The sequence below is a fragment of the Crinia signifera genome, chromosome 8 (assembly GCF_055691185.1).
Source record: "Crinia signifera chromosome 8, ASM5569118v1, whole genome shotgun sequence".
NCBI lineage: Eukaryota > Metazoa > Chordata > Amphibia > Anura > Myobatrachidae > Crinia > Crinia signifera.
The window spans coordinates 29,806,537-29,831,209 of record NC_139224.1 but is presented as its reverse complement, the minus strand read 5'-3'; the positions used below and the strand labels follow the sequence as shown (position 1 = coordinate 29,831,209).

Here is a 24,673-nt window from a genome sequence, read left to right as displayed (position 1 = left end):
CTCAATATGGTTATGCAGTACAGACAGCAAAGTACAGACAATCCGTAGAAAAAAAAACAATTCCGCCTTGGTCAAACCTTTATCGCCAATACCTCTGGTACCAACAAGGTTACGAATCTAGAACACATTTGCTAATTATATCAGAGGCTCTTTGATAAGTAAATCAAGGTTTAGGCTTAAGTGTTCTGTCATTTTTGTAATATTAAAATACATAATATAACTTTGCTACATAGCTTTCGGATTTTCACTCCCACATTCTACCAGTACTGGGTCAAAACAGTAGACTAAAATAAAAGCCAGCAGTTTGCAAAGTTAGTTTATAAAATAGTTCGGTGTGAGACAGTAACTTATGCACTGATAATTTCCATGTGTTCCATGTGTCTATCAACTCAGCTTTCCTTTAAAAATACCATACCACAGCAACTGTCACTTTCCATGGCACTTATGCTAGATTACCTCAGAACAGCTTCACACAACACGTTTGTAAGTGCGGCTGGTTCCCTGTTAATTTGAGTGACACTCCCCCCCCCCCTGTGTACGTTCCATGTAGCTTGTTGAGACATAACTGACATATCGAAAAGTCTTTTTCTAGGTCTAACAGGTTGAGCAATGGGCACAAAAAGTCAAATCACACCCAGGTGCTATACTGGACCCTGGATGGACTGCGAAATTCCTGAGAGGGGAAGTCTGATTTATAGGGAAAAACAGTCATGTGATCTCAGCATCTAGCCAATCACGTCAGCACTGGGATAAAAGCATTGCATGAGACGTATTGGAGAAACATGTTTAACTATCCATATACTGATAAGTCAATAACTATATTAGTAAAAAAAAATTACCGATCAGATGTCTACTGTACAGTACCCCTAGGATACCACAATAATCTATATTAGTCATACAACGGGATAGATCTTGCAGTGAAGGCCATGCGGGATTCCGGCGGATTTCTGAGGTTTTTTTAAAGGGGCAATCATTTACAAGGCAGAACATGTTATCCCACAATGCAATGCATCTGGACCAACGAGGGAAAACTGAATGCGTGCATAGTAACTAAAAAGCCATCAAAAAGTTTAAAAAATGCCCAGGGGAGTCACAAATTAAGTCTCCCTTGGCACGATTTTTTTTTTGGTCGCATAAGCATGTTATAATTTTATTAACTAATTAACTAACTCATTTTATTAGCTAATTATTTACATAGACCAAAAGGGCCCAGTATTGTAATGTGTACTAGGATTTACAAAGATATAAGCATATCTCTAAAAAATTCTTGTGGTACTTGCTTAGTTTCACGGCGACAACTGTACGCTACGCTATGTTTGAATCTTGGCAGCACGCCACCGGCTGCCTTACTTCTCTAAGATACATTATCAGCGTAGCGCCGGCAGCAGAGCAAAGCTAAGATCAGCCCAACGGCTGCCTTACTTGAGTTTCACGGCAGCAGCGTAAGCTAGGTTATCAGCGCTGCCGTGAAACTAAACAAGTAACTACCGTAGTGTCGGCTTTTTGACCCTATTGGAATTTTGATCTTGTCAGTATTTTGACCATTGGCCAATAGTTGTAAGGATTTTGACCTTCGGGATTTTGACTGTCTGAAAATCATTCTGAACCCCTTAAGGTGGCCATACACACGCAGATTTATCTTCAGATCTGGCTGGTTGGAACAAAAACATGGTTATGGATGAGAGCAAATGACAGTTGACCATTTGCTTGGAAATCCTGGAAAACTGACAAAATGTCAATCATCCATAACCATGTTTTTGTTCCAACCAGCCAGATCTGAAGATAAATCTTACTAGTGTATAGGCACCTTTAGAGAAATGTTTTTGTTAGAGAGCACATGGGTCCCACATCCCGTGTGTTATGGGAATGTGTCCTTTTCTGGCTGAAGAAATAGGCTAGAATTGAATAGCCCAATATGACCCAAAAAGTAGTGCTACAGTACTAATTGGATACCCCCTTATACTTCTTTCGGATATTTTTCCTATAACTCATATGTTTGCTTAAAATTCAATAAATAAATAATAAAGAAAACAACAGTGTTTTTATAGGAAAAATATTGTTTTTCTAACAACGCCTTTGAATTTTTTTTTTTTTTTAGAGTCAAATCTACTTTTTTTCCCCTCAGTAGGCACCTGTTACAATTCCTTACTCAGACCGGAGGAAGGAAAAAGACAGCAGATAATATGAGATTGTATGTATTGTTCATAATTACAGCATTTCAAAAAAGTGTAGAATTACTATACAGTTGAATCACACAACCGTTAACATTAACAAATGACTGTACAATAGCATCGATGTATAGGAATAATTCATCCTTCAAAAGTCGCCAGGTATGACATATCCCAGAACCAAGCCTAAGCCAGACAGAAAGTCTTCAGCAATCTAGGAACTGCATTGTCTGTGGCGTCACAGAGACGTAGAGACGCTGGGTGCAACTTATGGAACAGAGAAACAAATCACACAGATGAAAGTGAGATGTATTGTTTGATAATTATACGTCAATGAAACAAGATATAAGTCAGGAGCTAACAGTCTCTCAATGCTTCATACAGACAAAAGCAATGTTGACCAAACCAGTTGTTGATAAGCAACAGCTAGATAGAATTGCTCTAGTAACTAACTGGTCATCAACCAATGCTCAAAAGCAGTAACCACAGGCGTGGTATAATGCACCAAGATTCTGAATGTTGACATTCATCACGCCGACATCAGAATGTTGACATAGTTTGAAGGCCACATTCAGTATGGGTATGGGTCATAAGGTGGACCACAGGAAGTTCAACGTGCATTGGTTCAACCACTGAAGGTCCACATGGCCTTAGATCGACACCTGGATTGGTCGACATAGGCTTATGCCTACAGGGTCATTAGGTCGACACAAGCATTAGGTCGACATGGATTTTTCAAGTTTTGTTTTGTCCTGAACTGACGTCGGCACCGTATTGGTGCACCGCATCCTCTCGCCATGCTTCGGTAACACTATTTTATTCTCCCTCCACGCCCTAGTGGATGGTAGGGCATGAAATTTCACGTGTCGGCAAATGCCAGCTAAAAAAAGGTGCAAAACCCACGTCGACCTTTTCAATGTAGACCTTCCCCATGCCGACCTAATGGTTGTGTAGAACCAATGACCCTGTCCACCTAAACCCATGTTGGCCTTTTCCGGTGTCGACCTAAGGCCATATCGACCTACAGTGGTCGACCCAATGCCTGTCGACCTTAGGTGTGTTGACCTAATGGACGTATACCTTCATTATGTTGACTTCCTAACCATGTCAACATGTTGAATTACATTTTCACCTTTTGACCTTCCAGGCCATGTTGATATTTTGTATGACAACATTCAAATCATGTCGACATTCTGAATTCAAACCATAACTGCTACTACAATATCTACAGCATATACATTATTCATAAACTGTTCCATAGGATAAAACCCTAGGTCGGCTGTTTGTCAATGTCCATCTGCAGGGAGATTGACAGTCGGCCAACATTTGGGGGTGGTACCTGGCGATATCTAGGGAGTGTCAAGGAAAAACAAAGATGGCCCCAGCCATTATAAGGGATGATGTTTCAGGTCAGCGCCGTGCCCGACAAGCCAGTTGCAAACACTGCACACACGGTAGCAATTATTCGATGGTGGGTGATTGTAAATGTATTTGCAGATTTACATAAGGCTGCAATGCCATTCGCAGCCTTGCCCATGGGCGGGATTTTATTCTGGGAGGGTGGTGGCTAACTGATCAGCGAGATGTACTAAGCCTTGAAAAGTGATAAAATGGAGAGTTATAATCCACCAATCAATCTGCACCTAACCAGGGCCAGATTAAGGGGTTGTTGGCATGTATTTAAAAAAAAAAAATATATATATACATATATATATATATATATATTTTTTTTTTGGTACTTATGTACTAACTGGGCTGCCGATTTTGAAATCGGGTCCATCGCATCGCATCCGACCATATCGCATGCGATGCGATGGACCCGATTTTTCCATAGGATTCAATGTTAAAATGGATTGAGTCCATTTTAACATGGAATTCAATGGGAAAAGGGGTCATTTTCATACCCCTACTATCCAAGTGGGCATGGAGTTGGATATAAACCTGTGGCGAGCATAGCGAGCCACCAAGCCCGAAGCGTGGCGAGCGTAGCGAGCCCCGCGAGGGGACACAGAATACCGTCCGCTCGCCACGCTTCGGGCTCGGTGGCTCGCTACGCTCGCCACAGGTTTATATCCAACTCCATGCCCACTTGGATAGTAGGGGTATGAAAAGGACCCCTTTTTCCCATTGAATTCCATGTTAAAATGGACTCAGTCCATTTTAACATTGAATCCTATGGAAAAATCGGGTCATCGCATCGCATGCGATATGGTCGTATGCGATGCGATGCAATATCGCATCGCATCTGATTGTATGCCTTAAGTTAAGGCATACAATCAAAAAATCGGCAGCCCAGATAATACATAAGTACCATTTTTTTTAGCTAAAGGTTTTGTGCATGGGAGTGGAGTGGTGCTTCAACTTCACCTATCTGCCAATGTGACAATGATTAATGGTGTTGAGCATCGGGAGCAAAGGCACACTGACTGCACAAGTGTGCAGTCCCATGATAGATGACTGTCCCATGAAACTTTGCACAAGAGATCAGAGGTTGAGAGGCTTTTGCTGAGCTCTGCTTGGTGGAGCTCATATGCTTCTCAGTCACATGGAGGGCAGCAGCAGCATCTACCTCATCATGGGAGGGTTTTGCATTAGAGGCAGCGCTGAGCCTGTCAGGGCTCCTACAGAGTAAGATACAGAGGGACAAACACAGGCTTTTCATGTGGTATTTTATATATATATATATATATATATATATATATATATATATATATATACCCATTGATCAAGTTTATACTGCCTTTGCAGTAATGACAAGTGGGAGGGGGCCCCCCTGTCTAAAGTGACCCCGGGCCCCCGAAGGCTTAATCCAGCCCTGCACCTAACTGTTATTTTTCAAACACAGCCTGTGGCATGGCAGGTAGTAGCTGATTGGCTGGTGGTTTATCATTTTCCATTTTATCACTTTTCAAGCTTAGTACATGTGGCCCCCAGTCTAAATCAGACCAATCGTCTTTGGTGCATAATGATTACAAATTAGCTTGTGCTTCCAACAATACAAGGTTATGCCTTGGAAACAGAAAAAAAGAAGAAAAACCAGGTCGGAAAAGAAGCCAAATGTGATACATATCTGACTACCAGTTCAGTGCACCACAGAAAAATACCTAAAACCCTGGCATGCTTCTCAGAGAACCTCGCCGATTACAAAAAGCCTTTGAAGTGATTCATACAGCACTGGAAAAGATCACTGCTCCATCTGTGGTTTAATTAGAAAATGACAATGAATCGAGCACAGCATGAAGTGTTACCTCTTGTCCCATCTCCATACTGCAGAGCTTCATCGACTGTGCTTTCGCATCAACCATTACATTAAACATAGTGCAGATGGACTGAGGCACCCGAAAGTCCGTCGACCGGCTGGTTTTCTGCAACTTCACCTCAAAAGCAATTCTAGTTCTGTTGAAAAATAGTAAGAAACATATATCACAGAAATGCCGAACTGGATCAACGAATTTTGCAAAATGATAATTAATAAACATAAATGAATTCAAATGCATTATATATATATATATATATATATATATATATACAAACACTGGTGGATGGTGCAGCACTCCCCGCAATTCATGACAGTAAACGGGTTTAGTAAGCAGTACGGCAGTACGGATGGTGTAATGGTTAGCATTACTGCCTCACAGCACTGAGGTCGTGGGTTTGATTCCCACCATGACCCTAACTGTGTGGATTGTCATGAATTGCGGGGAGTGCTGCACCATCCACCAGTGCTTACTAAACCCGTTTACTGTCATAAATTGCGGGGAGTGCTGCACCATCCACCAGTGTTTGTATGAATCATTTTAGTGCGGGCACCCAGCAGAGTATTCTCCAGCGTGGGAGCAGAGTGAGTGTGCCGGTCTATTGGAGCTTGTATATATATATATATATATATATATATATATATATATATATATATATAATAAAACTGTCTGCTGATAGAAAATACACTCCAACCCCCCCCCACCACCACCACATACACATACATACATGTATCTTGATTTCCTACCAGAAAATGTACTATACAGTTAGATGCTACAAAGTAAAATGCAGGAAGATTTGAATGGGTGCTGGGCCATTAAGGCTAAACTTTCTCTCGCCCGATGACAATGTGACCAGCATTATGGTGCCGACAATTGATGAAGAAGTGCTGCGACTAGCACATGGAGGTGGGAGGAACTATGAAGAGTAACAAAGAGCACAAAGACTGAGGGGCAGACGGGACATAGAGGCAGTGGCAGAGCTTGTGGGTTGTGGGCCCAGGTGTAATAATATTATTTAGGCCCCTCCTGCCTCCAACCCAAGTTCACAATATGCAGCACAGCAGTCGGTGACAGGGAGAGGAAGAGGGTGACAGTGTAAGGCAGGGGGAGGCAGAGTGTGACAAGGAGAAAGAGTGGGTGACAGGGGTAGGCAGTTACAAGTACAATGTCCTGCACAGTGCGGATAAAAGGGGGCATATAGCTTGGTGGAGGCCTGAACACAGTGGCCCCTGCTCTGTCTTTGACAGGACCCGACCCCTTGGCTTTCCCCAGTTTGGCACTCGGCATACTATACTCTGGCAGTGCCAATTACACAGGTTGTGAGCTGTTTTTAATTCACAGACAGAAGTGAATTAGAATAAATATACAGCAGTTTGTTAATTAGAGGCAGCATGTGACTGTGATCATCAACGCTGATAGGTGGCAGGACTCTATCAGTCCGGAACACAAGGTCATTCCTGCCGCTATAAGGTAAGGGCCCGGTCCCTCAGGCAGTGGGGCCCACTCTGCTCTGTGCATTGGGCCATTCATTCAACATTGCTCAAAATGGTGGGAGGGCCAGGGATAACTCATTACGGGTTTGGGTAGCAGTGGGCCCCTTAGTCATCAGGGCCTCCAGTGCACTGCAAGTGGTAGTTCCGCTTCTGTATAGAGGTGATGCTTGTTTAATAGTAAACAAAGTTTAATAAGAATGCCCTGCAACAAAACTTTGCTCCTCAGAGTGACTTAGGGGATCATGTTGGTGTGTAAGACATTATCGCAAAATAGCAGCCATTATGTATTGTTCTAGTTTCAGATTTCTGCATAAGAGACCCAGTGCTACTGTGTGTGTGTATATTAATATATATATATATATATATGTTTTAGTGCTCGCTAATGTTGCTGTAATAAGGATTATAAAGAACAATGGGGGCAGCCATTTTGTGAGTTGAAACTGTGGTCGCATTCAGGAAAATGCGACCACAGTCTGAGAGCCAGCAGGGGGGCGTCAAGTGGGCATTGCAAAACTTTAGCTGAATTAGGCCCATGGTCCAATAATCTATTTAGCAGGAACTTTTTTGCTTCATGCTGCAGTCACTCACCCAATAGCACATTAAAATGATACACTGCATTCAGCCCACAAAATGTCTTCCTCCGCTGCAAGTAGGCGGCGAGCAACACATTGATCATTATATTTTAATTGTTAGCCAAACACTATTTAAGAAAAAAAACACACGTTTGTGTTTCCATTTACATGGATTTCTTTTTAAATACCAACAAAAAGGTTTCCAAATGAAAAAAATAAATATTTTTTAAAATAACATATTTATAACTCTTACACAAAAAAAAGAACAAACAGCACATCGTGTGCTATGTACAATGCTAGCTTTCATTTTAGAAAGGGTTTTTACAGATTTTTGTATATGGTTTTGGAAGCCAAAAAACAGTGAACCCTCTTATTTAAAATGTGCAACACAAGATGAAAATCACCACAACATACAGTAGTTAAATTATCCAGTTTAACTTTAATTAATGGTTTAACACCTTACTGGGAAGTACTCAGATAGGTGCGTTTGATAAGACTGCAGACACAGGCTGATCTCAGTAACGCGCCTGGAGCCTGCTGACAGAGGTACTACCTAGAAAGTGCTTTGCTAATTCTGGGCACATGCAAGCCCTGAGCAGCTGGTGGCTCGTGCTTCCTGTGGTGCACTAATTGCCTCAATGAAGACTCCATCTGCTCTCTATAACTTCAAAGAAAACTCAGGGTGCAAATGGAATCGATCAAGAGCGAGTTGGGCTTTAAGCTTCGGCATGTGGAGACTAGGGTAGGTGTGTCTGACACTAATGCCACTGTGGGGAACCCCTCTATGATAGATATAAATTATATATACACACACACATATATATATATATCAAGTAGGAAGAGTACAAGACCAGTTCTGGTTCCCCAAATCCTCGTGTTATAAACGGTTCAAAAGCTACATCCGCACAGCAGCACAGAGGGCTTCAGAGCAGGTTAATGCTGCCCGTTTCATGATACGTTAAATAGAGATAAATATTCTGCAAGCAGAAAGTGTTTCGAACTATTTTGTGTGTACTGTCATCTGGTGTAACATGAGCTGTAGTGTCCCTGGCACTTCTGGTAGTCCAGCAGCTGGTAGTGCCACATGCATAACCCATGCATGCTAACACTCCAGGGGGTATATTACTAGAAGACGACTTTTATCGATGTCAGATTGATTAATAATAATCAAAATCTGGCCTTAAGAAAATAAAACCCCAGGGCTCATATGCTACAGTATATCTGCCTTTAGGTACAAAGATTGCAATGCAACAAATAAGCAATTACTTTTATGTGTCTAGAAAGTCAAATAAAGAAAGTGGCGTACCCGCATCTGCTTAACCACACCTCTGTCACATCCCACGGAAATCCACAAACCTCGCATCTGATTCTCGTGTCTTTGAGAGTTATCAATTAGGACTCGCATGCTGAAACATGTGCAGACTTAGAGGGATATTCAATCCCAGGTCTTGACTGTTGGGCTGGCCTGTCAGCAGGTGGGATTCAATGTCCCGCCTGCCGGATGCCAAAAAGGGGGCGTGGCCGCCATGGATTGTCGAGCTGCGGCCGGGAGCTCGAGAATCCCCAGCCATTCTGGGGGATTGGGCCTGACTGCTTCTAAAGTCGGTCCATTCTGCCAAGATCCCTGTTCAATGCTGTCAAGGGAAGACAGCATTGAATAGGGCCCCGCCACTATTTCCCCCTGTCGGGAATAGTGGCGGGAGATTAAATACCCCCCTTAAACTCCAGCCAACACTGCCTAGATATAATCATATATATTATTTCTAGGAGGTGATTTTTGTTGACGATCCCTTTTTCTCCCTTCATACTTAACCACTCAGTGGGCGGGATGTTGTAACATCCGCGCCCATTATCGCCGGCTACCGCATTATTAGTAACGGCATATGCTATAACATATGCCGTTATTCATGCAAGGGACAGCTCTTGCGGTAAGAGCTGTCCCTTGCGATGCGGTGCCGGCGCTGGACTTCCGGGTCTGTGACCCGGGAGTCCATCTGCGCATGCGCAGACCCCGGCGCCGGCCGCAGGGCACGCTGGGAGGGATCCGTGACGGATCCCTCAAACAGCGCTGCGGTAAGAAGCCCATAGGCTTCTGCAGGGATTCGCCAGCTTTAGCTGGCGATTCCCTCCGCAGCGCTGACACTGCGGAGGCGCCATATAGCATATAGAAATGCGGTAGAAACCCCGAAAACGGGGTTTTTACCGCATTTCTGCTATATAGCATCCCGCCCATTGTATGAAAAACATGGGGGATTCCATGCACTAATAAGACTAGCAGCACTGGTACATTACCGCCAGTGCTGCTACCAGACTGCTGCCCCCCCACCTGACAGATAAAACAGAGCCCACTCAGCTACTTATAGCTCCTGCAGCTCTGCCTCCAGTTGGAGGCCAGCCCATCACACCGCGTCGCATTTGGCAGCAGAGCCGCAGCACTCTATGCAGCTGCAGCAAGACGAGTGCTTGTGGTCCTCAGTACAAGCCTGAAAACTGTCCGCCCGCGTCACATTCCTGCTCGCAAAGCTGCGGCCTAAAGAGTTCTTTCAATACATCGATATGCATTCAGCTACAAATGAACCGGTTCTTCTTTCATCCTACTACAAACTACCACCCTCGCTATAAAATCAATTTTATTTATTTGCATGCAAAAAATTTTGCATGGGCCAGCTAGTTTTTTTTCCTATTAGCACGGAGGTATAAATATATTATTTGTTGTTTGATAGGACGCTCATTATTGTTAGAATACAAACTTGCACTGCTATGTGATACGTTTTGCATTTTGTTCCCCATGGAATGGTATTTATCCTTAATTAGGAGTGGTGTTATATTGTGTATGTGCTATATTGCGTATATTATTGTAGCTGCGTATTCCAAGCAGTGGTCATTATTTAATCTGTGACTAGAACAACCCTATTTCCTTCCATCCTATACCAGGTTAGGCAGGTCACACTAAGCGCCTCGTTCTCCCAGGGTTTGTTATACTGGTATACCATTTAGAGTTCTTCATTACAAATGAGAAAAATACCCCTGGAGATTAAGGCAACTAATAGAGAAGAATAAGGGGGAATTTGGAAGAACTACTGAAATAATACAACCTTCAGTGGCGGCTACACCCATACAGTTTGGCCACGCCCATGCCTACTAAACACAGGGCCAGAAAGGCAAAATTATGAAAAAACTCTATGTGCATTCTCCAAGATTAATGAACAGGATATTATGCACTTGCCAACAGTGAAATACAATGGTGAGCTATGAGTACTGTACACTAATTTATGTACATAGAGCCTGATTCCAACGTTAATGGTACTAAACAGCTGCAACGAAGCAGCTGTACAATACTGTACAAGTAAAATTTAAATGCTGTAGGCATTTGTAAGAAGTTGACACCTCCAGCCATTATCTGCGATATACAGTAAGTGTTGTGTCTGAAGATACAGCACCGGATCATCATCCCGGCCTGCGGTCAGTCTGCATATGCCAAAGCTTACTCAGACTCTCGTAACCCCACTACCATGTCTGGGAAGTCCGACGATGCAGACACTGGGCTGGGAAGGCCTTCAAAATGGGACAACCCCCCCTCTCTGTTTTGTAGAATGGTCCTGACTACCGTCCCTCTCTGCCCCCCCCGAATGCTGTAGCATGTTAATCAGGCTGAGGCTATGGTAGGGCTGCGAGCGACATCATACCAGTTCTTCACATGCTCAGGACCAATTGTGAATGCACAGGCTTTAGTATGTATATCATCATTTTGACATGCTGATTTGAATCAGCCCCATTGTACAACTCGTAGAAGAAAAAAACGTTGAAACATACTAATGAACACACTTCTAGAACAAGCACAGAATACAAGACGTAATCTATACTTCCACCAGTTCTTTTTTAGGGACTGATATGGCCTTCAAAAAGTTTTCACGAGGAACAGTAATCTATAGCTCTGTCATCGTATCGGGTGTCCTGTCAATTTTAGCCAACGGGATCATTTACCACGTACTGCAGAATCACCATTTTAATTTCCTGTATTATGTCATTATTTTAGCATCTATTAAGTGACATATAATGTATTTTGTGAGCACCTATTCATTCTTCTGCTGCTTATGGTTGACTTACAACACTGTTTTAGCTTCATCTCAACAACATGTTGAAGCTAAAAGCACACTATTATTATAACGACACAATACGCCGGAATAAAATGTCATCAAATTTCTATATTCTAAATGGATTACACTACTTTCTATTGGTAATTCCAAGACTACAGACACCATCTGTGTAAGGTGGTGTACATTTCCCAATGCTCATTGTTTAGTTATAGGTATTTGACTATGCAGACTTTCACGACAAGAGGAAAAAAGAAATAAAAAAAACTAAATAAAAAGTTTACAGTATGTGGACATTATAGTCTTACAAATGTCCGCATCTTTACAGAGGAAACACGACAGCTGTGTTAGATTATATAATACATTTATATTGATGGATAACAAAAAAAAAAAAGTACAATTAAAATAAAAAACTGCTGCTCTTATACCACTGAAACACTATATAGAAGTAAATGATATATTTTTTTACTATTCAGATAGCAAAGGCCCACTCCTGAGCTTGCAGCCAATAAGAGTAGTTTATGTAGTAGAAATATGTGTGTTATATCTATAGGTTCATACAGGTAGTGTATGTCTAGGTGCACACTCTTGTTCATTAATCTATGTAAATGCTTAGGGGTCTATTCATGAAGCCCCCCAAAAGTCCTACCTCTGGCAAAAATGGCCGTGTTTCTGCCAGCTATAGGGTTCTTTGCTACCTAAAAAAAGGCTACAGTTGGTGGTGACTATAGCCAATGAATCATTGGGGGTAGCAATGTCCAACTAAAACTTAACAATGAGAGTGAGGGGCAGTAAAGAAAAAAATACAGCGTTACTAAAATAAATATTTTTTTTCCTACAAAGATTTTTTTCTTTTTTTGTGATTTGTACTAATTTGTTATTTTTTTTTTGTCATTTTGTTTTGATGTTTTATGAACTTGCTACTGGAAGCTCAAATCCAAGTCAGAAAACAAATATATTATTAATTTTATTATTATTACAACTACTACTAATTCAATTAAAAATGTTTTATTGCACTTTTAATAAGTAATATATAGTGCAGTTGGATTGCAGAAAAAATATATTTTAAAAGTTAACGACACCAACGCCACCAATTCTACAGATGGCAACTGGTTAGAAATAAAAAATAAAGTTACAAAATTATATACATTTGCATTGGTGCTATTTTGTTGGACACATTTAGTGTTCCTTTAACTTTTTAATTTATTTCCCATTTACAAAAAAAAAAAACAATTACACTGCCGGATAACTGCCCAACACGATTAAATTCAATTAGGTTCCAAGCGGTTAGATTGCCGTCTTCATCTTAGATGCCAATAATGATCATGTAGGTTTTCAGATATTCTTAACAAATCAGATTCATAATATGCCTCAAGAAAAAAAGGAAATTTGTGACAGCAGACAAAAAAAGCCTGTAGTGTCTGCATACTTTTACATATTTAAAAATAAATTAGATAATTGCGTTTTATGAAGTGCAATAATAACATTGCTGGTTCTGTATTTACTCTCATCTATTCAACTAAATATTAAAAATGTTCATAAAGCAGATTACTTGTATAATGAAAATGTTTTATATATATATATATATATATATATATATATAGTTATTTATTAACATGTCATAGCTATATATTTTTAGAACTATATTAAATACATCTTCCTAGTCTGCTTTTTCTGCATGGAAAAATGCCCATTAGGTATTAAAAGGGACCATGCCTCGTCTTGAGCCACTTAGTGATAAATGACAGATTAAATATTTCTGCTGTGGGCCATTGAAAATACGGGGACACTAATTACTAAATCTTATCTGTAAATAAAATACAATGCTGTAGGGGGCTGATAAAAACACAAATTACCATTTATCTTAAGAGGTCAAATAAACGGTATGAGAACTTTAGCAACGAAAATTCACAAGGGCAAAAATAGCAGTTTACGGCTAGCCTTTTCATTACGCAGTTCTGCTGTGCCACTTGCATGTTTGTTGACTGAAAGATTTATTATTTATTTCCAATACAAAAAAAAAAATCTTAAAAAAGAGTTATCCACCCCCCGACAAATATATGATTTATGTATCAGTCAAACGCACTTATTAGAATGACAAACGCACTTATCAGGCATGAGCCTATTTTTGCTATTCTGTGTTTGGCTGTGCAAGCCATGATGTAAGCTTTTACGGAGATGCACAGGAGGTTCGATGGATCTTGGCATTCTGTATATTGTACTAATGTCTATTGTATAGTAGACTGTGAAATCAGATATTTTTAGAGCATCCGCCATATATTCAACACGGCAGAACACAAAACCTACAGTGGGGAATATTGGTCACCGTTGAAGACATACTTGAGTAACTATTTTGAATAGCGTAAAAACTTATTATTATTCTCACAGGTGACACTATAATTTTTAATTGCAATTTGTATGTCCTCTCTTTGAGGGTGCAGTAATAATTTTTCTGAAGACATTATGCCAGATTTCTTTTTTGGCAAAGAAAATTCCGAATGCATTGCCTGGAGAAAGTAACTCAGCATGAGTCCCAGAGCTTACATCTGTGGCTGTAAGAGGATATTATGCAGGATTCTGTCGCAGTAGTCTTGCAATGTAATGGTCAAAATAGGCAACACCAATTCTGGGCTAATGGCTAGAAGTAAAGTGAGTCGTCCACCCTGGTCAGCCTAGATTGCACTCTCATAGGTATAGGTGTGACCCCCAAGCATACAGGTTACAATGTTACTACAGCTAAGCTTTTCAATGAAGGACAATGGGAGTGAGGGACAAATGCACAGATACTGTAAACAATGAGTTTTGAAAAATTATATTTTTGGATGTTTAAATGTATATTTTAATGCTTCATTTTCATCTACTTATATATTACCCATTTAACAGGAGTTGGTTTCGATAATTATAAATTAGTATCAATGCATATTGCAGCAATAAGACATTAAGAATAACTAAATGTAAGAATGGACCTCTGTGCATGTGCTAGCAGTAATTTGGATCCGCTCACTCAAAATTCAGAGATGTTAAGCCTAGTCTACAATGATTAATGCCATTTGAATATGGCATTAGCTACCAGGCCAGGTTGGTAAATTTCAAATGAAAGGGGGGTAACTTTTGTGAACGAAAAATAAATGCTTTTAAATAGACAACGTTTTTGTGAATATCCCAGAAGAAATGGCTGTTTTCAGAGGCGTTCCCACCAATATCCCTTAGATAAATATGCCCTAAAAGGTATAACAAAAAGGGACATATCTGCATCTCTTCAACATTGGGGACTATGTAAGCATCATGGAATTGCTGTGGCCACATACACAGTGATCGGACATATCACTGGCCAGTGATTAATTCCCAATCATGACAATGGGTAAGAGTTCTCATATACAGTAGATAGGCTAGAGCGGTTGGAAGTTATCTGTTGAAGGTATTTGTTTTACTTCATTGAGACTAAAATCTGACTTAAGAAGTGGGCAAAATGGAAAGTCCAGAAGGACTAGTAACATCTTCCCCTCTTGTGTAGAAGCTACATTAAATGTGTTATAAAGACCACAGACCATGTGCCACTCAAATGTATTCTTTGAAGTACAATCGGCTAGTCCGGTGTGGTTCAACTGCTACAGCCATAGTGCCCTTAAATGGCAAAATGAAAAGTGAAATTTCTAATATCGTGACTGCAGTTTCTAAATACATTAAATACATTAAAAGAAATGTTGCCTGTTGGACTTAAGTCCAATTTTTAGATATTTTTTAATTGGAACTTTTAACATTACTGTGCTTGAGTTTTTACATTCAAATTTGGACAGATTGAATGTCACTTGAACTTCTATGACGTTTTAGAACTCATTGCAAACTTTTAAACCTATTGAACCAACGGATCGAAAAGTCGCAATTACATTTGCAAGCATCTGAATTGTACGATATTTTGGAAGAATGTCATTGGTCGTCCAGTTACATTAAGTCTTACCTTTTTACACAAGACTCAATCATATCACTAGCCATTAGTTTAAGGCGCTGCTCAAGGTGCTTTCCAAATTCTTCCTCGGGCCAGTGGAGATCTCTAATAAAGGTTTGTAGGGCATCGAGTTTCCAGAACAAATCCTCCGAAGTGGCTGATCCATTACTGGTAGGATAATACAAGAAAATAATTTTTAGTCGAGTGACCCAGATATAGCCCGATGTGGAGAACATTTTCTTTTTAACTTTAATAAGGTAAGAACCAGTTCCGTATAAATAACTGTGGTCTCCAGCATCAGGGCTGATCTTTATATTTCTCCTTTCCTATTCTAACTTTCTGTTGGAGCAGGACACAACAAATAAAATTAGACAAAACTTGGATAGTTTGTATGGCAAATTATCTCCTTAATTAATAATTACATAAATGTATGTAGTTATTGAAATTAAGGATACAAACTGGGGGATACAAGCCGTGATTGTTGACCACCACTGCGTGAGTCGTTAACAATCAGGGTTTCATGCATTTCTATAAGAATACTATTAAAAGGATTGAAACTAGGTAAAGGGTTGTGCTAACTAGTGGTGAGCGAGGACATCATCTCAATTGAGAAAAACTCCACTTGCAACGTAAAAAACAAACTTTAGCAGAAGTTTCGTTTTTAATTTTGAAATTACAAAAACTAATTTTGCTGGACAAAGTTTTTGATTGTATTGTTTTCGTTTCAATTTCGGAATGAATACAACAGTTACTGATCTCACTGTGTTATGCGTCCGCCTCCTATTCATACTGAATATTTATTTAAACACGGATTTGTGCCAATACTTTTAGGATGTGACGATATTGTCTGATTCATTAGCTTCTATCCAATAATCTTTTTTTATTTATTTTTATTTTCTTTCTCGACAAATATGCTCGCATACTGAATTCCCTCCTCGCATACCACTATTGCTAACACAGCAATTTATCAGATGTTATACACACCATGCAGTACCACTTGTACTGACATCCTCTATAGAAACAGATTAAAGTAGGCGTTTCTATTATGACAGATGCCAGCTGCATTGATTTAATGCCGCAGAGCAATACATAGCTATAACGCACACGTAGCTATTGCAGGGTGGAAAAACAAATCAAATCATATTCCCAACATGCCAAGGGTCTTGAGGTCCTGTTTTGACAAAAGTTATGGTTTAGGAACAAGTCGTGTATCTATACATATCTGATAAATGGAAAGAATAGAACTTTAATTGTGAAGATACTTAAGGAACACAGCCGCATGAAAAGATATTCAACCAGGTACCTTGGCTTAATAATGGTAAATATTTTGCTATGTAGGTAGGCCAAGCTACAGTAGCATCCTACGAACAGTTGAATTCCAAAAAGAGGCTTGGAAAAAAATGTATATTTTCGAAATCTAAATTGAGTTTTGGAACGATAACGGTTTATGTTTAAAATCACAGAGTACACACAAATGTAATAATTGGTGTCTATTGCTACAACATTTTGACACCCATCTGCCTTCAGAGTTATTTCAAATGTCTTGTCGTTTTTTTTTTTTTTTCGGTCCTTCTTTTCAAATGCTCTTTATGTTTTCGTAATGTCACAATTGAAATGTTTCCCACAACTAATTTGGATTTCATTGATTGAATAAAGCCATCATATGCTCAGTAACTGATTCATATCTTTTCCAAGAAACAGTGTCACGGATCATGCAGAGAGGGAAGAAGCCTGTCACCGCTGCCTAATCTACCTTTCTCTAATACAGTAATCATAGCATGAATATGACATTTATTTCTGTAGAGATTATAGATAATAATAATAAATAGACAAAGCTATTTTTTTTCATGAAAAATCTGCTTATGCAATGCTGCCTACTAATTGTATTTACTACGTCAGTTAGTATGAAAAAGATGTGCAATTATTATTTATCATTATTCTTTTTTCTATTATTATTATTATTATTAAGCATAGCTTTTAATTTCCAAAAGGTTTCAGAGTGTTGCCAATTTTAGATTTATTATTTTTTGATGATATTATATACACAGTACATGAGAATGTCAAACACTGCCACTTGTGCTAATATAAATTAGTGGTTTATTGTTATTGCGACTGGAAGACATATAGGCTGCTTTGTGGAGAACATAAGCGGTTCATTCGTACCTACTGAGGTTTTTTTTTTACATTTCTAACATACGCATAGTTAATAAAAAACAAACACATGTATGTAAATCTTCTGAATCTGCACCTAGCCAAATGCATTTTAGCAACAGCTTTTGTTTGTCAACTAGCAACCAGATTTGTATTTTTTTTTTTACATTTCAAAGTTCTTTTTTCTACCACGACAGGTGGCAGATTTCACATTGTTCATGTAAAAACAGTGTACCAATACATCATTTTAAAATGAATTGTTGTTACAGTAATGTTTAAGCAAAGAACAAACATGACAATTAATTTATTGTAAGTTATGTCAGCCTATCACAATTGATTGAGTGTTGTGTGTTCAGAATTACAGACTGAGTTACTCGTTTGGAGTATGTGGATGTAGATTGGATTTTTCAGACCAAGCAGGAGGTCTTGCTACTAATGATGACATCTGCAAATGAGGACGGGTTATTCTGCATAGAAGGGCTTGTAATTGCATTGGCGTAAGTTGTAAGCAGGCCACCACAGCCGAACGGAAAAGCGGACAACTCATCGTGAGGTCCAAAGAGTGGTGTGTGGCATGCACTGAGGATCTCACTAACAAAGCACAATCACTGTAAAAAAAATTGAACTGATCTGGTACCTCTAGATACTTTTTTAAGGCGCAAACCTAGGTTCTGCCCTGTGGAGATGGCTCCGGAAACTCTTATGACATGACATTTGATCTTAGCCAGCTAGCTTCTAATGTAGTGGTTCTCAAACTTTATTGCATTACAACGCCCTAGAATATCAGCATTGTTTTCATGGCACCATTAGGCCAAGAGTTTCTTATTGAGAAACTCTGCATACTTAGGTTTAGTTATGTGGTGATAGACAGGGTTGTACTTCTATTTATTCGCATATTTTATGATTGTCAACAACCACCACTAGTTTCGTCTATACCATAAACCATGACCATAATGCCATTTTATCCAGGCCCTTCTATTGGCCAGTTTAATTGTTGCTCGACCCCAATTGTTTTCTACTTAAGAGCTCTCATAGAAATGTAAGTGTATCCATACAACTATTGGTACAATAAGTCTCGGTTTTGCCATCAATGGTGCCCTCTAGTTGAATGTGTGTGTGTATATATAATTGGTTGAGTGCCGCCTCCTTTACACATTACATATAGGGCTTCTGTGTGACTGTTTTTGTGTGTGTGTGACTTCCAGTGATGATGTATGTACACTCTGTTGTAGACTATGTGCATGCAGAGGGAGCGGTTGGGCATTGTTACACGGTTGCCCTGCACTTCACTTGATAATATATTTTTGCAGATATTGTTACAGATAGAAAGATTATAGCAATATAGAATACCTACAGATCTCATTTATCATTTAGAATATCTGTTTCAAGATATTAAATGAATACGTCAAGTAAGTCGATTTATCTTTTTATGTACTAAACCATTTTTCAAGGAATTAAAATATGTTGTAGGCAGAACCATAGTTTCTCTGATTTTTAAAAAAATATTTATACAGTATTTAAATTCTTTTAAAATAAGAATGTTTTAGCGATGTAAGAAGTTAGAGTTTGATGAGAAAGTACTGAATAGTGTTATTTGAAAAATCCTTTTAATGATGGGTTTATGACTATAGTGTGCAAGTTACGCTCGAGGGAGTAAGCCAAATTTGTCTTTATCAACTATAAAAGTGTCTAATATATCTCGGGGTATGTGACAATTTTAGCGCACAGTCACAGTCTTTTTACATTGGGTGTCAGGAAGAGGGTGGTAAAAAATAAACACACATTATGTTCATGGGTTTATGTACATTAGTTAACAGAAAGTTCTCTCTGCTCTTGAAATATATATAAAAGTTCCAATCTCTATATGGTATAGTAAATAATGTCTTGTTAATATATGATAATATATGAAGTAGTTGTGAGAAATACCGTATTTATCGGCGTATAACACGCACCGGCGTATAACACGCACCTTCATTTTAAGAGGGGATTTCTAAATAAAAACTTTATTACAGTGTTTATTAACATAATTGATTATCTGTAAAAGAAAAAAAAATCCACCTTGAATAACAGAAGCAGGGCAGCACAGTTAGCACAGAAATCCTTCTCCTCCTCCAGGCTACAGCCAGCGCTTGGGAAGGCTGATGACGCTGCTGTAGCCAGGGAGGAAGGAGTCACTGTGCAGGGAGGAGTTTTAAGTGTGCTGCTGCGAGGACCCGACGGTGAGCAGCAGCAGCAGCAGCAGCAGAGAACACGCGATTAGTAGGCGCCCCGTGGATGACAGGGAGGAGTTTTAAGCGTGCTGCTGCTGCGAGGACCCGACGCTGAGCAGCAGCAGCAGCAGCAGAGAACGCGCGATTAGTAGGCGTCCCGTGGATGACAGCAACGCGCATAACAGCAACACCCGGCATTACAGGCATTACAGGTACCCGCCGGGTGAAATTACCGCCGTATAGCACGCATATCGGCGTATAACACGCACCCATCTTTTCCCTCTATTTTCAGGGGGAAAAAAGTGCGTGTTATACGCCGATAAATACGGTAATATTTAGTATCAATAAACAGAAGTATATTATGTGGTTATGGTGTGGTATACCTGTACTTCAATCATTTGTGTGGAAGCATTCATTTGATATATCTTTTTTTTTTTTTTTTAAATAAAGCAAGTCATTTTTAATTTATGTATTTTTTTTATTGATTTATATGTTGTGTTAAGGTGTGCGTCTCTGAGTAATCCGTTTAAGGTTAATGTTAATTTTTCAATATTTATTTTCAAGTAAAGTAAGTAATTTTTAATTAATGTATTTTTTATTGTTTTATATCTTGTGTTTAGGCTTGTGCCTGTGAGTAATATAGTTTAATGTTTTTAAATATTTTACATTTTTTCAATATTTACTTAATTTCTGCCTTGATGAAATGTAATATTTTTTGTTATGAAACCATTTGCATAAAACTAGAAACATTTCAATTTCTGAAGACGGGCTAAGAAATCTATTAGAAATAATTCATCCACATTCATGCTAAGACTGCCGCACATTTATATGAGGTCTAATGTGAAGTGAATACACACTCAGAATCATATATTGCAGCCATCCATGACGGTGCAGAAAAGCTAGGCATTTGTGGGAGGTTAACTGGTAGGGCTACAGGTACTTTAGGGAGATTCACATTTGGAAGATTCACATTGGGCAGATTACTTGTTAAACTCCTGTGGAAGAAACAGACAGAAAGAAAAAGATACTATAACATGACAATGCGGATGTAGCACAAGCACAAAAACACTCAGAAAGAAACCACAAAAACAAAAAAACAGGACAGAAAAATATCAAAAAGAAAAGAAAAGCAAATCGATTGAGAAAAGCATGAGGATGGCATATTTGTCTGCTTTGTGGAATTAAAAAATGGCAATTACTTAACAAAAACATACAATACACATTTATGCATTTAAACACATAACTGCCACAATAGCAAGGTTCTGTAAGCACCACAAAAACAAGCTGCAAACTGTGCTGGCAAGTTCTTACTGATGATTTTAAAAATCCTTAATTTGCTAATGGAACAATAAAAGTGTAGAACGATCACTGAAAATTCTAGCTTGTATGGGGATATTTTCAAAGAATTTCACACCCAAGGTATTGTATTACCGATATATGCAATTAAATTAGTGCAACAATAATATTTTGTAGTTTATTTTACAAGCAGTATCATGGCATAATAGGTGTGTTTTCTTTATAAAGCTGAAAAAGAGGAACCAGTGACCACAGACTGAAGTTAAAGTAGTGGCTTTACTAGGATCCTAGAGATAGCACCAGGTTCTAGTTTCTCCTATATAGGTCACTAGTTTCTAGTATCTCCTAGTGATGTTGCTAGTTCCTGTTTATCCTAATGATGTCACTAATTCCTAAATTATTCTAGTGATGTCACTAGTTCCCAGTTTATCCAAATGATGCCACTAGTTCGATAGATGGATAGCTTCAGTTGGTTCCATTGTATATATATATGTGATTGGTCCTCTTTAATAGGGTGTTTCAAAAATAGAACTGTAAAATGTGTACACAATTAGGAAGACTTTAAAAACTCTTACTAGTGTTCCTAAGTAATTAGAACTGACATTGTTTTATATGTCCTTAGAGTCAATGCTTTATCCACTAAAAATTTGTGGAATGAAAACCAAATAACATGGCATGTCCTAAAAGGTATAATGGGTTGTATTTTTTACACACTGACTGGCACTGCTATGGCATCACTAGACTAACACATTTTAAGTATATGTTCCATACAAAGTAGGTGGAACCATTTCTATAATCTAATGGGTAAGAATTAGGTTTTATGTGGCATACATCTAGAAGCACCTTGTCTTCTGGGATGCCATCCTTCCCTTCCACTACCATCTCTCCCATCACACCACTACTAGACTCATCCATTACATCGTGTGCTTCCACTGTCATAAAGATTGGTCTGTGTGTCACTATGAAGTTCATCATCCAGTCACTGGCTCCTTACAAAGAGGTACTGGATAGGAAACAGACTATGGTTAAATGGGAGGAATGCTGAAGACAACCAACATAATTACTGTATGGTTCTTCTGTTTATATCTCTAAGAGAGATATTTATCAAAGCTTGGATAAAGTACTAACAAATCATCTACTAACTGTTATTTTTAAAGCATAGCTTGTGACATGGCAGTTAGGAGCTGATTGGTACATATCTATCTCCACTTTATCTCTCTCTAGGGCTCATCTCCCCCTTAATCTAGCTCCTCTTTATCTGTCTCCAAGATGTGAAAAATCTCTCCCTAAGACTTTTACGGGATCTAGAAATACAAATTTGGTTTTCATATAGGACATTTCCTATCAAGCCGATTATTGCTTGGAATTTCATCTTAAAAATTCAAAGTACACTCTTTCCTTTTCAAAAACAAAAGGTATGTATAATTTTCAATTATATGATTCATACAGTAGGTACAGTAAGCTATACATTTCAATATAAATTGTTTAGAATATACTCATCACCTACATACAATGAATGCCGCTAATTTATGGTGTGAACCAAGTTTCACAAGGATGCAGCCTATCCCTTTACTAGGAACTAGTTACATCACTGAGGCACAGAGAATATATTGGTTAAACCCATGAAATAGCCTCCACTTCCTCCTTTCGGCATGGTGAGCCTGCACTCCTCAAGGCTTCCGATCTTCTAGAGGGTGGGGGGCTCTGAAGGGTCTTATGGGGAAAGCTATAAGTTATAAGATTTTCTTAGAATCAAAACATTACAAATGTAACAGCACATAAGGTACATCTCACTGCAAGCCTTCTGTTTGGTTACAATTACTAGTGCTACTGAGAAACATTAAAGAATCCATTGCCCAATGCTTTATTCTATGTACATTTTTAAGTAAAACTATTTAGCTTTGAAGTGACTTGTTTGCTTTAGACTTGGGAGCAGAGTAGTTTAGTGATTGGCATGCATTTGCGTTATAAGATAGAGTTTAGACATTTGACTTGACTAATTTTGTGTGTGTGTGTGTGTGTGTGTATATATATATATATATATATATATATATATATATATATATATATATATATACACACACACAGGGCTATTTTTCAGCAGGCTCCAGCAGGAACTGAGGCCCTTATTCTAGTTCACTCTTTCTGGCAAAATATTTCTTAGATGGACAAAACCATGTGCACTGCAGGTGAGGCAGGTGTTACTTGTGCAGAGATAATTAGATTTGGGTGGGGCTTTACACCTGCCTCACCTGCAGTGCACATGGTTTTGTCCATCTATGAAATATTTTGTCATAAAAGAGTGAAGAGGAATAAGGGCCTGAGTTCCTGCTGGAGCCTGCTGAAAAATAGCCCTGTATATATATATATATATATATATATATATATATATATATATATATATATATAGTAGACCACAGTTCCCCCCGAGTACCAAGTATCTCAGGGAATAATGAGCGGCACTCACCGGGCTTGAATCAAAAAAGTTATTTTAGTGGTGTAATAATAATTACAAAGTTGTCATTGTCAACGTTTCAAGGCGGAAACGTTGACAATGACAACTTTGTAATTATTGTTACACCACTAAAATAACTTTTTTGATTCAAGCCCGGTGAGTGCCGCTCGTTATTCCCTGAGATACTTGGTACTCAGGGGAACTGTGGTCTACTATTCATTTCTTGTGAAGGCACCCCGGCAGATTGGAAATTTGTATCCGAGAGTGCCGTATATCCATGCTTGGCCATGAGTGACTTATTTATTACTGTAATCAATCTATTTTAACCATCTGTGCTGAGACATGGATATCTCGGGGTTTATTTACTAATATGCGGGTTCTATTGAAGATGGGATGATGCTATATACAACCAATCAGAATGTATCTATATCTCTTAGAAGGTACTAAATAAATAGGAAGTAGATTATGATTGGTTGCCCATAGCAACATCCTAACTTCAATAGAACTCCCATCTTAGTAAGTGAACCCCCTATCTTGATATAAAACCTGTACAGCTAGGGTGCCCTGAGGACCGAGTATACAGTACTTCTAAATAAGTGAAATGAAAAGTCAGACCTAAAAGACAGAAATGTACAGTCATTTGGTCTAAAGGATAAACTTCCGGATCTGAATTTACTTGGACCAGTGGTTCTGAACCTGTGATTCTGTGTGGAGACCAGGAAAACGTCCACTGTTGGGGGGTCCGGAGGACCGAGGTTGAGAACCACTGACTTAGACCATACAGTATATGTGTGTGGCTGAACTGGCCAAATCTTGGCCAGATCTTGCAGTGCTTAGATAAATGACTGTGATCCTATGAGGTTCAATTGCTTTAGACAGCCAATGACTGCACACTCTGACAAGCAGTCCTCACTGGACCATCTGATTGATCTTAAATGTAATTCTACATAGAACAAAGGCTTCTCATATTTTAAGTTCTGACAAAATTCCCAAAAATAGTTTTGCTTAATTATTATTATTTTTTTTACAAA

At 38.9% G+C, this 24,673-nt stretch overlaps 1 protein-coding gene across 17 annotated transcripts in view; it reads right to left on the bottom strand.

Annotated features, from left to right (window-relative positions):
* CADPS (calcium dependent secretion activator) overlaps positions 1-24,673 on the bottom strand; it is a 388,847-nt gene that overhangs the window by 66,656 nt on the left and 297,518 nt on the right. For 11 of the 17 annotated variants that reach the window (XM_083156054.1, XM_083156052.1, XM_083156058.1 and 8 more), the window contains 3 exons: positions 20,749-20,886; positions 15,543-15,698; positions 5,417-5,564 (listed from right to left, as the gene is read on the bottom strand). In XM_083156054.1, the coding sequence (XP_083012180.1) occupies positions 5,417-5,564; positions 15,543-15,698; positions 20,749-20,886 (442 nt within the window). The remainder of the gene's footprint in view (positions 1-5,416; positions 5,565-15,542; positions 15,699-20,748; positions 20,887-24,673) is intronic. The other 6 variants (XM_083156060.1, XM_083156062.1, XM_083156064.1 and 3 more) reach the window with 1 other exon arrangement.